The 13,550-nt window shown below is 40.1% G+C and overlaps 4 protein-coding genes across 4 annotated transcripts; all 4 read left to right on the forward strand.

Annotated features, from left to right (window-relative positions):
- Nucleotides 1-1,747: 1,747 nt before the first annotated feature.
- On the forward strand, nt 1,748-2,644 carry LOC306968304 (olfactory receptor 10A3-like; the record flags this gene model as incomplete). Its single annotated transcript, XM_079563647.1, has 1 exon — nt 1,748-2,644. One exon carries the CDS (start codon nt 1,748-1,750, stop codon nt 2,642-2,644), a length of 897 nt encoding a protein of 298 aa, XP_079419773.1.
- A 2,793-nt stretch (nt 2,645-5,437) lies between these two features.
- LOC306968305 (olfactory receptor 13D1-like) lies at nt 5,438-6,373 on the forward strand (the record flags this gene model as incomplete). Its single annotated transcript, XM_079563648.1, has 1 exon — nt 5,438-6,373. The coding sequence occupies one exon, from the start codon at nt 5,438-5,440 to the stop codon at nt 6,371-6,373; it is 936 nt and encodes a 311-aa protein (XP_079419774.1).
- A 2,545-nt stretch (nt 6,374-8,918) lies between these two features.
- LOC306968164 (olfactory receptor 6N1-like) lies at nt 8,919-9,848 on the forward strand (the record flags this gene model as incomplete). Its single annotated transcript, XM_079563477.1, has 1 exon — nt 8,919-9,848. One exon carries the CDS (start codon nt 8,919-8,921, stop codon nt 9,846-9,848), a length of 930 nt encoding a protein of 309 aa, XP_079419603.1.
- Nucleotides 9,849-11,968: 2,120 nt separating this feature from the next.
- Nucleotides 11,969-12,934, forward strand: LOC306968306 (olfactory receptor 2G3-like; the record flags this gene model as incomplete). The annotated part of the gene is made up of 1 exon (XM_079563649.1): nt 11,969-12,934. The coding sequence occupies one exon, from the start codon at nt 11,969-11,971 to the stop codon at nt 12,932-12,934; it is 966 nt and encodes a 321-aa protein (XP_079419775.1).
- Between the last annotated feature and the right edge of the window lie 616 nt (nt 12,935-13,550).

Below are 13,550 nucleotides of genomic sequence, written 5' to 3' on the forward strand. Positions count from 1 at the left end.
GAAGTGAGTATAAGAAAGCCGGTCCATGAAAATAATCCAAAGCAACAAACAAACACGCATTGAAAGAAAGGCTAGCAATAGATATCAGGGTTCTGCCAAGGGGCTTTTTTAATCGTCGATTTTTAAGACAAAATAATATGAAATAAATACAGCTAACACTAATGGGCTCGAGGCAAGTGACACGTGAATTGTGAGTGAATGCCGCTCATGCGCTTGACTACTAAATGGTTAATGAAAAAGACATGTCAAAACAAATCTCACGTCAAACAGTGAACAAATACTTTTCACTCCAGTGCCATTTCACACAAAATATCCATTCAATCCTTCAAAATTCCAAGCTCCAATCTCCATATCTACAATATGTTTCAAATGCCACAGATTTGTTGATAAAAATGACCCACACAGGTCAAATTGATCCTACATTTAAAGCAGTTCTAAGAAACTCTTGCCCCTAGAGGCCACAAGCGCAACTGCAGGTGTCGTAGCAAGTTGCGATTTTTCTACTTATTAATTGTCCGTGAGAGTAAATACTACGCTGACAGAAAAGACACAAGGAGAGAGGGATGCACAATGGAGATACTTTCTTTCACTCAAACTTGGCTGTAAATACTGTTTAAAGTGACAATAGCCCGCAGCTAGCTATGCCCGTTAGCATGTTAGCTTCATCTTCGTGATTCCATTAGTGTGTATTGGTTTCTCCGACCCGGTGGCAGTCAAGTTGCAATTGTGGTTTTCTGGCCTGGACCTTTATTTTGAAATGTATGCACAAATATGACAATTTATGGCTAATTTTCAATACCTTCTACATTTTTCACTGTAGTGGCACCAAATTAGTACTAGTAACACTAGTAACTGTTGAACTAAACAGGGAAATCTCTGGGGGAACTTGGGAGGACACAAACAGATTTGGATCATAAAAGAGTCTACTCCCGCACTCTATTCTGTCTGTCTGTATGCTGTGATGTACAGTATCTGTAGTATGTCTCATGACTTTGTATTTTGCAATTACGAGAAAGAATGCGGTCGCTGTAGCGGTCTGTCGTGGTGAAGAGGGAGCTGAGTCGGAGGGCAAAGCTCTCGATTTACCGATCGATCTACGTTCCCACCCTCACCTATGGTCATGAGATTTGGGTCATGACCGAAAGGACAAGATCGCGAATACAAGCGGCCAAAATGAGTTTCCTTCGCAGGGTGGCTGGGCACACTCTCCGAGATCGGGTGAGGAGCTCAGTTACCCGGGAGGAGCTCGGAGTAGAGTCGCTGCTCCTTCACGTCGAAAGGAGCCAGCTGAGGTGGCTAGGGCATCTGTTCCGGATGCCTCCTGGTCGCCTCCCGCGGGAGGTGTTCCAGGCATGTCCTAGTGGGACAAGGCCTCGTGGAAGACCTAGGACACGGTGGTGGGACTATGTCTCCGAGCTGGCCTGGTGTCGCCTCGGGGTCCCCCCAGAACAGCTGGAGGAGGTGTGTGTGGACCGGGAAGTTTGGGCATCTCTGCTGAGACTGCTGCCCCCGCGACCCGGCCCCGGATAAAGCGGAAGAAAATGGATGGATGGATGGAGAAAGAATATTAGAATGATTGTATGACTCGAACAGCGTCTTGTTTTATGATCTATTGAAATGATTTTGTACGAGATAACAGGATTAAGGAAGGAATTCAGAAGCTACAAACCTTTTGTTTGTTTGTAGATTTCATTATTCAGGCTGTATGGGGGAAAACGCTACCTATTTCTCACACTTTCATTTCACAATGTTTGTAAAAATTCAACTTTACCGCTACCCTGCCTTTGTCTTCTGCCTTCTGCTGTACTGCTTCATCACGCTCGCCAATGTGGTACTGATCGCTGTCATCTCCCGTGAGAAGTCTCTACACGAGCCGATGTACATCCTCATCGCTTGCCTTTCTGCCAATGCTCTGTACGGTTCTGCTGGATTCTTCCCCAGGTTTTTGATGGACCTGCTGTCCGACACACACCTCATTTCAAGAGTGGCCTGTTTCAGTCAAGTTTATATCATTTATACCTTTGCTTCATATGAGTTTACGTTGCTTTGTGTTATGGCATACGACAGATATGCTGCTGTGTGTTATCCCTTGCACTATCACAGGAAAATGAACTTTAAAATGGTCATCATATTAGTAGTATTAGCCTTTACATTTCCAGTTGGTATCGTTTTAATTGTTATGTTGCCGGCTACCAGGCTCCCATTGTGCAACAACAGAATACAGAAAGCTTATTGTGCAAACTGGAGCATTGTTAGACTCTCTTGTGTGTCCACGGTGCTCAATAACATTGTAGGGATGCTTGCCACCGTATGCACTGTCTTTATCCCCCTTACATTTGTTTTGTTCATTTACTTGCAAATCCTCGTGGTTTGCTGGAAAACATCCTCAGAATATAAAGGAAAAATCTTTCAAAATTGCCTGCCACACATTGTGTCTTTTACAACCTTTTCCCTCACACTGTTTTGCGATATTGCACTAAGTCGCATTGACCTGGAGAAGATTAATCCAGTCTTGGCCTTCCTGTTTTCAGTGGAGTTTTTAGTGATCACTCCGATCCTTAACCCACTGGTGTACGGCCTAAAGTTACCAGAAATAAAGAAACACATATTGAGATTAAGAATGTTATTTTTAAGATCAATGTAGTTTCTATGAAACACAAAGTTGATTTAACAAAATAAAATAACACTCAAATATATGTTTAGTTATTTATGTCAACTACTTTTACTTGTATTTATTTGATGGTAGTGCAACATAGTCTAAACATGCTGATGTTTGTTGCATAAAAAGTTACAATATAGTACATGAATGTTCAATTATCTGCCTTTAATTCTTTATCTTTTATTGTACATTATAGACAATGAAACTAAATTGCACATGGTTTTTTTTATGTTTCACTCACATATAACACCAATCCTTGCATCTTTTCACTGATTCCCTTTTCATTTTAGAATTGATTTTAAGGTTATGTTGTTTGTTTTTAAAGCTTTGAATGGACTGGACACAATACATCACAGAGCTCATCCAAATTTACCGACCCCCATGCGTTCTGAGGGCCAAACTCCAGCTTGCGGTTCCTAAGACGAACCGTAAAACCAGGGGGCCTTAAGCTGTGGAAGCCCCTCCACGTCCGAACAGCCCCCACCGTGGAGTGTTTTAAATCTCATCTTAAAACTCACTTTTATTCTCTGGCTTTTTAATTCATTTTTTTTTTTTCATCTGTTTTCAGTTCTATTTATTCTGTTCATCTGTTTTATTCATATTCATTGTTTTTTAGTCTGTATTTATTTATATTTATTGTTTTATACTCATTTAGTGGTGGAGCTAATTCGTATCATTTTGGTTTTATTGTTTGTAATACTAAGCAACTCATGCCCCTAGAGGCCATAAGCGCCACTGCAGGTGTCGTAGCATGTTACGGTTTTTTACTTTTATTGTCAGTGAGACTTAATTCTACGCCGATAGAAAAGACAAAGGGAGAGAGGGATATTGTACATCCAATTACACAATGGAGATTATTTTATTCACTCAAACTTGGCTGTAAAAACTTGCCTGTTAACTTCTTCTTCATGATTCCATTAGTGCGGTGGCTCTGGGTCGGAACAGGAAAGCTGCAATTGTGGTTTTCTGGCCAGAGACACCAGGGGGAAATGAAAGACCCCCAATCATCCCATTAACACTTGTATTACTGTGGAAATATGTATCTTCTTGTTTGCAGTTTTCTAAATATAATATGTCCTTAGCTTAAGGGGAGACACTACAGGCAAAACTCAATTTTTTCAGTTTTCAGGTTTTGGGCAAATTGGTCTCTGAACATATAAGCTTTCACCCGGAAACAGAAAATATACCTGATCTTCACAATAACATATTTAAATATTGCGCTGATCCAATGTTCACCCATAGACTTACATGGGAGAATGCAATTTCAAGAGCCTTTTTCTCAAAACACATTTTTATGTCATTGTGGCGACACTATGTCCACGTCAGTCGGACCTAAAGACTTCAAATTTTCCAGCCTTGGACTGAACAATATTTGGAAGATTTTTCCGAGGGATTTTTTATTATCTAATCCCTAGCCCCATTTATTGAGTTTTGAATGTCAAAAAATAAGGCGAAAATTATTTTTTTACACATTTTTCCACTAAAAAACAGCTTATTTTAAAACTAAACAAGAAATCCTAAATCCCCTCTGAGAAAGTCTTGGTAACTCATTTATCAATAAAATGAAACCATAAATTTGAATGTAGCTCTATCCATTATTCAGATTTCGTCACCGAAAAGATGGGAAATTTGGGGCATTTTTAGGCATAAAACACCTTGTTCTTATATGAAAAGGCAAAATAACAGAAAACTTGCAATGTATTTTTTTCTCACATTTATGCCAGTGATCTACAGCAAAAGTCTCAAATTGATATCTGTAAATATACATTTTTTCCCTATTCACCTGCAGTGTCTCGCCTTAAAGTGAAAAACAGGTGTTTCTTTGTTATCTCCTGTGACCTCCTGCTGACCTGAGTGACCATGAAATAAAGTTAGATTGCAGTTGTCCACTTGTTGTATGTATGGCATCTGTTTAAGGACATCTATTTTGGTGTCCTGGTTAAGAATGTTCTGTTTTAGACCAAATAAGGCAGCTTCTGTGGTATATAAGCCAACTGCTTTGTTAAACCGGCAGACTCTCTGCGACTGTCTTCAGTCTGTCATCTTATGCTAATAAAGGCTCTAAGAACTACTTTGCTTTTAGCATTTTTCTTAGCATTTTTGTTAGCCACAACATCCACATTACCTCCAGAGGGACTATGGAAAGGATTTATTAAGGCAAACTTACTTAGTAGGCAATCAACAATCCACTTCATTTGTGCTAAGCAAATAAAGTGGATTGTATTTGATAACTGCCTCATACGACATCAAAACAATATTGCTTGGTTGTTACATTAAAAGTAATACATCAGTCAGATAACGCAGCAGTTTATACTTATAGTCCACTTCAGATATATTATTTTGAAGTATCTTTAGACTTACTTCAGTATTTACTCTTTCCACTTTTTTGACTCTCACTTGAACAGTTATTTGGATGGTTTCTTTTCACTTCTACTTGAACTGAAATGATTGAAACTAACAATAACATTACAGTACACATTTCAACCCCCCACATTAAAACAGTAATAATGTCGTTTTGTTAAGTTAAGTTATCCATATCTTTTTGAAGTTGTTAATGAACGTGTGACTAATCTGTTGACGTCACCACCACCGCTTTCTCTCAGTGTACATTGGATATCACAAGTTCCCGCCTTCACACTTTGAGAGCATAAAAACACGGCTCTGCAACCTCAAAGGGACAGACAACCCTTAAGGCCTCTGTGACTTCACCCTCTGTACTTTACTTGACCTGTATGGTAGCATGACTATGACAATATTAGACATCACTGACGGTACACTATGATTTATAATGCGTCAGCCGTCTTCACTCTGTCTGCTTTGAGTGGAGCGGAGCGGTACAGGATTCCTCTGTTCGTGGCGACGTTTCTGTGTTACTGTGTGATCTGGTTGGTGAATTTGACCATCATTGTGACCATTATCGTGGACAATAACCTCCATGAGCCTATGTATATCTTTCTGTGTAACTTGTGCATCAATGGACTGTATGGCACAGCAGGCTTTTACCCTAAGTTTCTCTCCGATCTCTTGTCCCACACTCACGTTATTTCATATGTTGGATGCCTCTTGCAGGGCTTTGTGATCCATTCCTCTATGTCGGCTGATTTCACTCTCCTGGCTCTCATGGCTCTTGACCGATACATGGCAATATGTCAGCCTCTGAAATACCATTCTGTAATGACAAGGCAACGGATCGCGATGCTGGTATTATGTGCTTGGATTATTCCACATTTCGCATTGATGCTAAGCACAATACCAACTTCAATGTTAACCCTATGCGGATCACGAATACCGAAGATCTACTGTATAAATTACTTGGTGGGAAGACTCGCTTGCACTCCATCTCTGTCAAATGTGATAGTTCCCGCAATCAATTACAGCTTCTTCGCTGGACATTTCCTCATTGTGATCTTGTCTTACATCTATTTAATCAGAACGTGTGTGAATTCCAAAGAGGGCAGGAGCAAATTCATGAAAACGTGTCTGCCTCACCTGATCTGTCTGATCACCTTCTTCGTGTCGTTGCTGTTTGACCTGGTCTTCATCAGGTTCGGCTCCGAAGCTGTTTCGCAGGATTTGTTAAATTTTATGGCCATTGAATTTTTCATCGTCCCCCCTATCGTGAACCCGCTGATTTACGGCTTCAAACTGACCAAAATAAGGAACAAAGTAGCACAGTTTCTTTGCAGCAAAACAAAAAAAAGTATCAAGCCATGAACCGCACTTCAACCCAGTTACATGGAAAGTTCAGTTTTTGCCAGCTGGAGCAACTCAAGTCCAAACCGAAACTTCAGCTAGAACGCAACCCATGTGTAGACGGCAATGGGACAGACCAATAACTACCCTGAAATGATGCTTTATGAATGTTCAGTGAGAGGTTGTAGAAAGTGCTTATTGCTGTGAGAGTGCACATGAAGAGCTGCTGCCAAAGGAAAGGGAGGGAGGGAGAGCCTGGGGGCCTAGCGCATCCAGCCCGCCGTAGGTCCTCGGTCTCAGCCATGAGCTGATGCTGTTGGGTTGGAACATCCATTACATTGTTAGTAGGCCATCATCCCACTTCCACTTCGTCGTATAATTAGAATATCATGAAAAAGTGCTGACTCTGTGGAGGAGGTGAGGGACAGGAGGGTTAGCCAAGCTCACCTCCATCATGGACAACACCTCCCACCCACTGCACGGGACTGTAGAAGAGCTGTGCAGCTCTCTCAGTGGCAGACTGAGACACCCTCAGTGCAGGACGGAGCGCTACCGCAAAGCCTTCATCCCCACTGCTGTCAGACTGTACAATAAGACTGAATTTCTCCTTTGTGAGATCAATAAAGGTTTATATCTTATCTTATCTTATCTTATCTTATCTTATCTTATCTTATCTTATCTTATCTTATCTTATCTTATCTTATCTTATCTTATCTTATCTTATCTTATCTTATCTTATCTTATCTTATCTTATCTTATCTTATCTTATCTTATCTTATCTTATCTTATCTTTTCTTATCTTATCTTATCTTATCTTATCTTATCTTATCTTATCTTATCTTATCTTATTAGTTTAGTTTAGTTTAGTTTAGTTTGCAATTTACATTCATTTTGTCTTCCAAAATTCATACAGGCTCCTCCTGCAGGTGGTGGGTCCACAGAAGGACGGCCTCCTGATTCTAACCGGGCCTATTGGTCTCTCATAAGGTGCTTCTGAACCGCTTTTTTTCTGACCTGTCGCCTTGGACCTGTTTGCCCTGGGAGACCCGACCAGGGGCACGAAGCCCCCGACAACAGAGCCCCTAGGATCATTCAGGCGCTCAAACCCCTCCACCACGTTAAGGTGGCGGTTCCAGGAGGGACAATGAACACAGACCTACAAAATTACTTCCCATCATTGTCTCATTGCTATGATGTTTTCTTGAACTATTTGTTCAATTGTGCTGGACATCGCTAATAGCAAGAGGATGAGCTGCGACCTCTGGAGATCGCCCCCGGGTCACGTGTCACTCACGTGCATAGAGCCTATTGTAATGTTGTTATTGCACAGTGGTTAACGCAAGAAGGTTCTGGGTTCAATCCCGGGCTGGACTCTATGGCTACAAACATGTACAATAGATTAATCGTCTTGCTTGGTGATACTGAACATTAGGCTGGCTCACACTGAACATTAGGCTGGCTCACACTGTTTTTGTTTGGGTTATAGATTTCTCTGCAAAGGATGAATAAGGTTCAATTTAAGGTTCAAGATTGCATTTGAGAGGTTTATTGGAACATTGTCTGAACTGGTTATTATTTTACATTTAGCTCAAGGGAAATATTGTATGATTGTGTGTGTTGTATCAGAACATGTGTAAAATAAATAAACTTTATTTTCATGTAAGGGAGTAAGGATCAGCATGTTTTGTTTGGAGGCGCTCTCAAAGTTTCAGGGTTTAGTGCTTCCCCGACAGGCTGGTGATTCTCCACCTTTTGGAGCCACGGCCCCCATTCTAACAATGAATGGGGTTTGTGACCCCCGTCCGCCCGTATGTATGAACTTTATTTATTCCCGCTGTTGGGTCACACCGTGGGAAACAAGGACATTAGCCCAAAAATCAAATCAAGAACAAATAATGACCCACTGGTAAAATAGAACACACATACGATAAAACAATAATACTGAAAATATATCATTTCATCTACATGATCTGGCGACCCCCAAATTTTTCTCACGACCCCGATGTGGGTCCCAACCCCCAGGTTGAGAATCAGTGGGTTAGAGTACAACAACGTGTGGCTTGTTTACATGCATTAGTCCCATGTGTATTTATCAACATGCACTGTCCTGACCGAGTATACAAACAAATACATACATACATTTCTCTTACAGATGGTGAGTTACTCTACATTCGCTACAGCTTTACCACTGAGCCACATGTTAACACTGGTGAATTCAGTAGGTGAAGTTTCAAAGTTAAGTGCAAGATAACTATACTTGATACTGTGTGTTTATTTGTCACACTTGAGCCTGTCCCTCTAGTTTATGTTTGTAGTACACAGGTATAAATATCAAAAAAAGTACAAAAGAAGATAGAAAAAAAAATAATGATTTTATGATTTTAAGCAAGAAAAGTCTCACAGTCTGCTCGAACTCATGACCTTTTTTGTTTTTGTTTTTTAAAGCTCCCCCAATAGTCCAGGTCCCTGAAGTTCTGTTGCCACAACACACACAGGTATAAATATGTGGGGCTATAGAGGAGGTCTGAGTAAAGATGTCTCTGCAGGGACAGTGTGTCGTCTGAACATGGATAATGCTTCCACTGTGCAACTTTTCACTCTGTCGGGGCTAAACGAGACAATGCCCTTCAGAGTCAGCATTTTTTCTCTCACTTTGGTTTATTACTGTTTGATTGTGTTTTTCAACACCTCTCTCATCATCATCATCATTTTAGACTCAAATCTCCATGAGCCCATGTACATTTTACTGTGTATTTTTTGTATGAATGCTCTGTATGGTACCAGTGGTTTCTACCCTAAGTTTCTGAAAGATTTACAAAGTGTATCTGCTGAAATCTCCTACAGCGGTTGTCTCTTACAGGCCTTTGTCATGTATTCGTCTGCCCTCTGTGATCTGTCCATTTTAGCAGTGATGGCGTATGACAGGTATGTGGCCATATGTCGGCCCTTGCATTACCACTCGGTCATCACTAAAAAGAGACTTTGTCAATTGATCAGTTTCTCTTGGCTCACACCACTTTGCATAATGGGCACCAATATTGCTCTTACGTCACAGCTGATAATATGTGGCTCCCATATTCCCAGGCTGTTTTGTGCTAACTGGATAATTGTTAAACTTGCTTGTCCTAAAAATGACACCTCAGTGCACAATGTTATCGCATACGCAACTATAATCATTTATGTCAGTCATGGCATTTTTATTGTTTGGACTTATCTGCACATGGTTAAAGTCTGTGTGAAGTCTCGGGAAGACAGAGTGAAGTTTGTGCAGACCTGTGTGCCACATTTGGCCTCGCTGCTCACCTTTCTCTTTGCAATAATGTTTGATGTGATGCAAATGCGATTTGGCTCAGATGATCTACCCGTGCATTTGAAAAACTTCATTGCAATTGAGTTCCTCCTTTTCCCTCCATTTGTCAATCCCTTAATATATGGGTTTAAGTTGACAAAAATCAGACACCGAATTGGAGTTTTGGCCTATGTTAAAAGAAAATAAACATGAGTGCAAGACTCTTCAGGTGAATATGAAAAAAGATTACTGACATACTATAACAATGCATTGCAAGTTTTCTTTCATTTAATATATTATGGAAGAAACACACTGTTATTGAAATGGACCAAACATACTCTTTACAGCAGCTCTTGTACATTCATTCATAAAGCACAACTTTTAAACAAATGTAACCAAACATGCGTTTATTGTTTTCCATGACGCCACTAAACGGGATTGTGTCAGCAGAAGAAATCCAATAAAAGTTTAAGTTTAATTTTAAGTTTAAGTTTAATGGTTTTGTATAGCCCAATATCACAACAGAAGTCGCCTCACAGGGCTGCACCAAACATTAAGGCAATAAAACAAAGCAATAAAGATGGCAATTTAAAGTTCAGGTGAATCCAGGCAAATATAATGTCCAATAAGCGTCGGCAGCAGGTAGCGACGAGCAGCGTGGGTGTCCCCCGTCCTTAGACTCTCCAGCACGGCAAGGAAAAACTCAAAAACCCGGCAGGAGAAAAGAGAAACCTTGGGGAGAACCACAGAAAGAGAGATCCACTCCCATGGACGGACAGGCTATAGAGACCCAGGGCCGAAGGATCCCTCAGCAGACGGGCCAAGATCACAGACCGTCCAGTCCTCAGATTCCAGAATGCAGGGTTCCTCCGTTCGATCTAGACAGGCACTCCCGAGGGGGAGTGGGACAGGAGACACCATGTGAATAGTGATGAACAGACTACAGATAAATTAAATAAACATTGTTTCATAATAAGACAAAGTCTGCAGTAAGAAGAAGAGGATAGCGCTCAGTTATTGCTAAAACTCTGACCCCCTGTTTGATGTTTGTGAATTATACTCATCTAAGAATAATATTGGACTGTTACTGGGACATGATGTTCTCTGAGATAACATGGTCAGTGCTTAGTCCATAAATGTGTATATCATGGCGTGTTTGTGATTTCACTATTGTTAACATGTTATAAAAGGAGGTAAAGTTGCCACTAGACGTGTATCTGACCCAAGAAAAAGCAGAAACTCAGCTGAATATGGTTTAGCATTTTGCTAAGAGGCCACATTTATAAAATCTTGAAAGGTCTGTACAAACATTAATGGTTACTATTGGCTTTGGCATCACCTAAATATGGTCAACAGTTAGTATTTTTCTGCAGAATACATTAGTCCTTGTTTGACTTAGTTAACATGCTTTTTGCAAACTGTTGCCATGTGATTGCTGGGCTGAAAAGTACAAAAGTAAATAGAAACATCAATTATAATTTACAATTTTAAGCAATACAGGTGTGTGGATGTTGTGGCTAACAAAAATGCAAAGAAAAATGCTAAAAGCAAAGCAGTTCTTAGGGCCTTTATTAGCACAAGATGACAGCGTGAAGACAGTCGCAGAGAGTCTGCAGGTTTAACAAAACACCAAGCTTTTATACCAAAGGGGCTGATCTGTAAGCTCTACATCAAAGCATTCTTTACCAGGACACGAAAATAGGTGTCCTTAAACAGATGTCGTAAATACAATTGTAACAACAATTGAACAACTGCAATCTAACTTTATTGCATGGTCAGCAGGAAGGCCAACTTAGGTCAACAGGAGGTCACAGGAAATAGCTGTTAAACAACTGTTATCTCACTTTAAGCTAAGAACATATTATATTATTTAGAAAACAAGAAGACACATATTTCCACAGGTGCTTGTCATATAACTAGAATATCATAAAAAAGTGCATTTACTTCTGTTATTCACCGTGAAATTAATAGATGATAGACCTATTACATGCAAAGTGAGATATGTAGCCTTTATTTGTTATCATTTTGATTATCATGGCTCACAGCTTGCAAAACCCCCAAATAAAAATGTCAGAAAATTAGAATATTTAGAAAATGGACTGTAAGCCATAATCATCAAAATTATATCTAGTCGAGTCTATCGAGTCTATATCATATAGTTGTTTCACATTTTAAGTTGAATAACAGAAGTAAAGGCACTTTTTTTTTTTTAAATCTCATCCAATAGTCCAAATCCCTGAAGGTCTGTTACCACAACACACACATGTATAAATATGTGAGGAGGCCTGAGTAAAGATGTCTCTGCAGGGACAGTGTGTCGTCTGAACATGGACAATGCTTCCACTGTGCAACTTTTCACTCTGTCGGGGCTAAACGAGACAATGCCCTTCAGAGTCAGCATTTTTTCTCTCACTTTGGTTTATTACTGTTTGATTGTGTTTTTCAACATCTCTCTCATCATCATCATCATTTTAGATTCAAATCTCCATGAGCCCATGTACATTTTACTGTGTATTTTTTGTATGAATGCTCTGTATGGCACCAGTGGTTTCTACCCTAAGTTTCTGAAAGATTTACAAAGTGTATCTGCTGAAATCTCCTACAATGGTTGTCTCTTACAGGCCTTTGTCATGTATTCCTTTGCCAGCAGTGATCTGTCCATTTTAGCGGTGATGGCGTATGACAGGTATGTGGCCATATGTCGGCCCTTGCATTACCACTCGGTCATGACTAAAAAGAAACTGTCTCTGTTGATCAGTTTCTCTTGGCTCACTCCTTTTTGCGTCATAGGCACCAATATTGCTCTCACGTCACAGCTGATAATATGTGACTCACATGTTCCTCGGCTGTTTTGCGTCAACTGGATAATTGTTAAACTTGCTTGTCCTAAAAATGACACCTCAGTTCACAATGTTATCGCATACGCAACTATAATATTTTACGCCAGCCATGGCATTTTTATTGTTTGGACTTATCTGCACATGGTTAGAGTCTCTGTAAAGTCTCGGGAAGACAGAGTGAAGTTTGTGCAGACCTGTGTGCCACATTTGGCCTCGCTGCTCACTTTTCTCTTTGCAATAGTGTTTGATGTGATGCAAATGCGATTTGGCTCAGATGATCTACCCGTGCATTTTAAAAACTTTATTGCAATTGAGTTCCTCCTTTTCCCTCCATTTGTCAATCCCTTAATATATGGGTTTAAGTTGACAAAAATCAGACACCGAATAGAAGTTTTGGTTTCTGTTAAAACAAACCAATCAAACATAATAGGGCAAAACACTTCAGGTGAATAGGAAGAAACAACAATTTAGAGTTGTCACTTTGATTTGACGGACACTCGCTCTGTCCAATGAAAACACGTGTATCAGACAGAGGGCGTTTGGGCAGGTGAGCCTGCGCTCTGATTGGCTGAAGGGTCTGCTACGTCATATCCATTTGTTTTTAATTATCATCATTATATTATAAACAATCTGAAATAAACTGCTGTAAAGCATTTCTTCTGATGCATGTGATTTATATGGACAATATTACATATTTTATTATTTTTCTATTCAAAATAAATGTCTTGGTCATAATAATCATTCTACCCATATGTGTTTCTATGCATGACATAATGGGCTAAACACATGAGTGCAGATTAAAGGTTATTAAAGGTCACTTATGTGTCACTACAAAATGTGTCTCTGCCTTTGGCCTCTCCTTTCAGATGTGGAGCCAGGCTGATGGTCAGAATCACTTGTTGGAGGATTCAGCTAATGCACATGTGCTCTGGGACATTTGTCATGTCTGATTGTATGTACTGTGTGTGTAGATGAGCAGCACTGTAGCACAAGACTAATCCCCTCTGGGGCTAATAATGTTTCTCTTATCTTATCTTATCTTATCTTATGTTGGGGTGCAGGTGAACTC

This window comes from Gobius niger (assembly GCF_951799975.1).
Source record: "Gobius niger genome assembly, chromosome: 9".
NCBI classification, from domain to species: domain Eukaryota; kingdom Metazoa; phylum Chordata; class Actinopteri; order Gobiiformes; family Gobiidae; genus Gobius; species Gobius niger.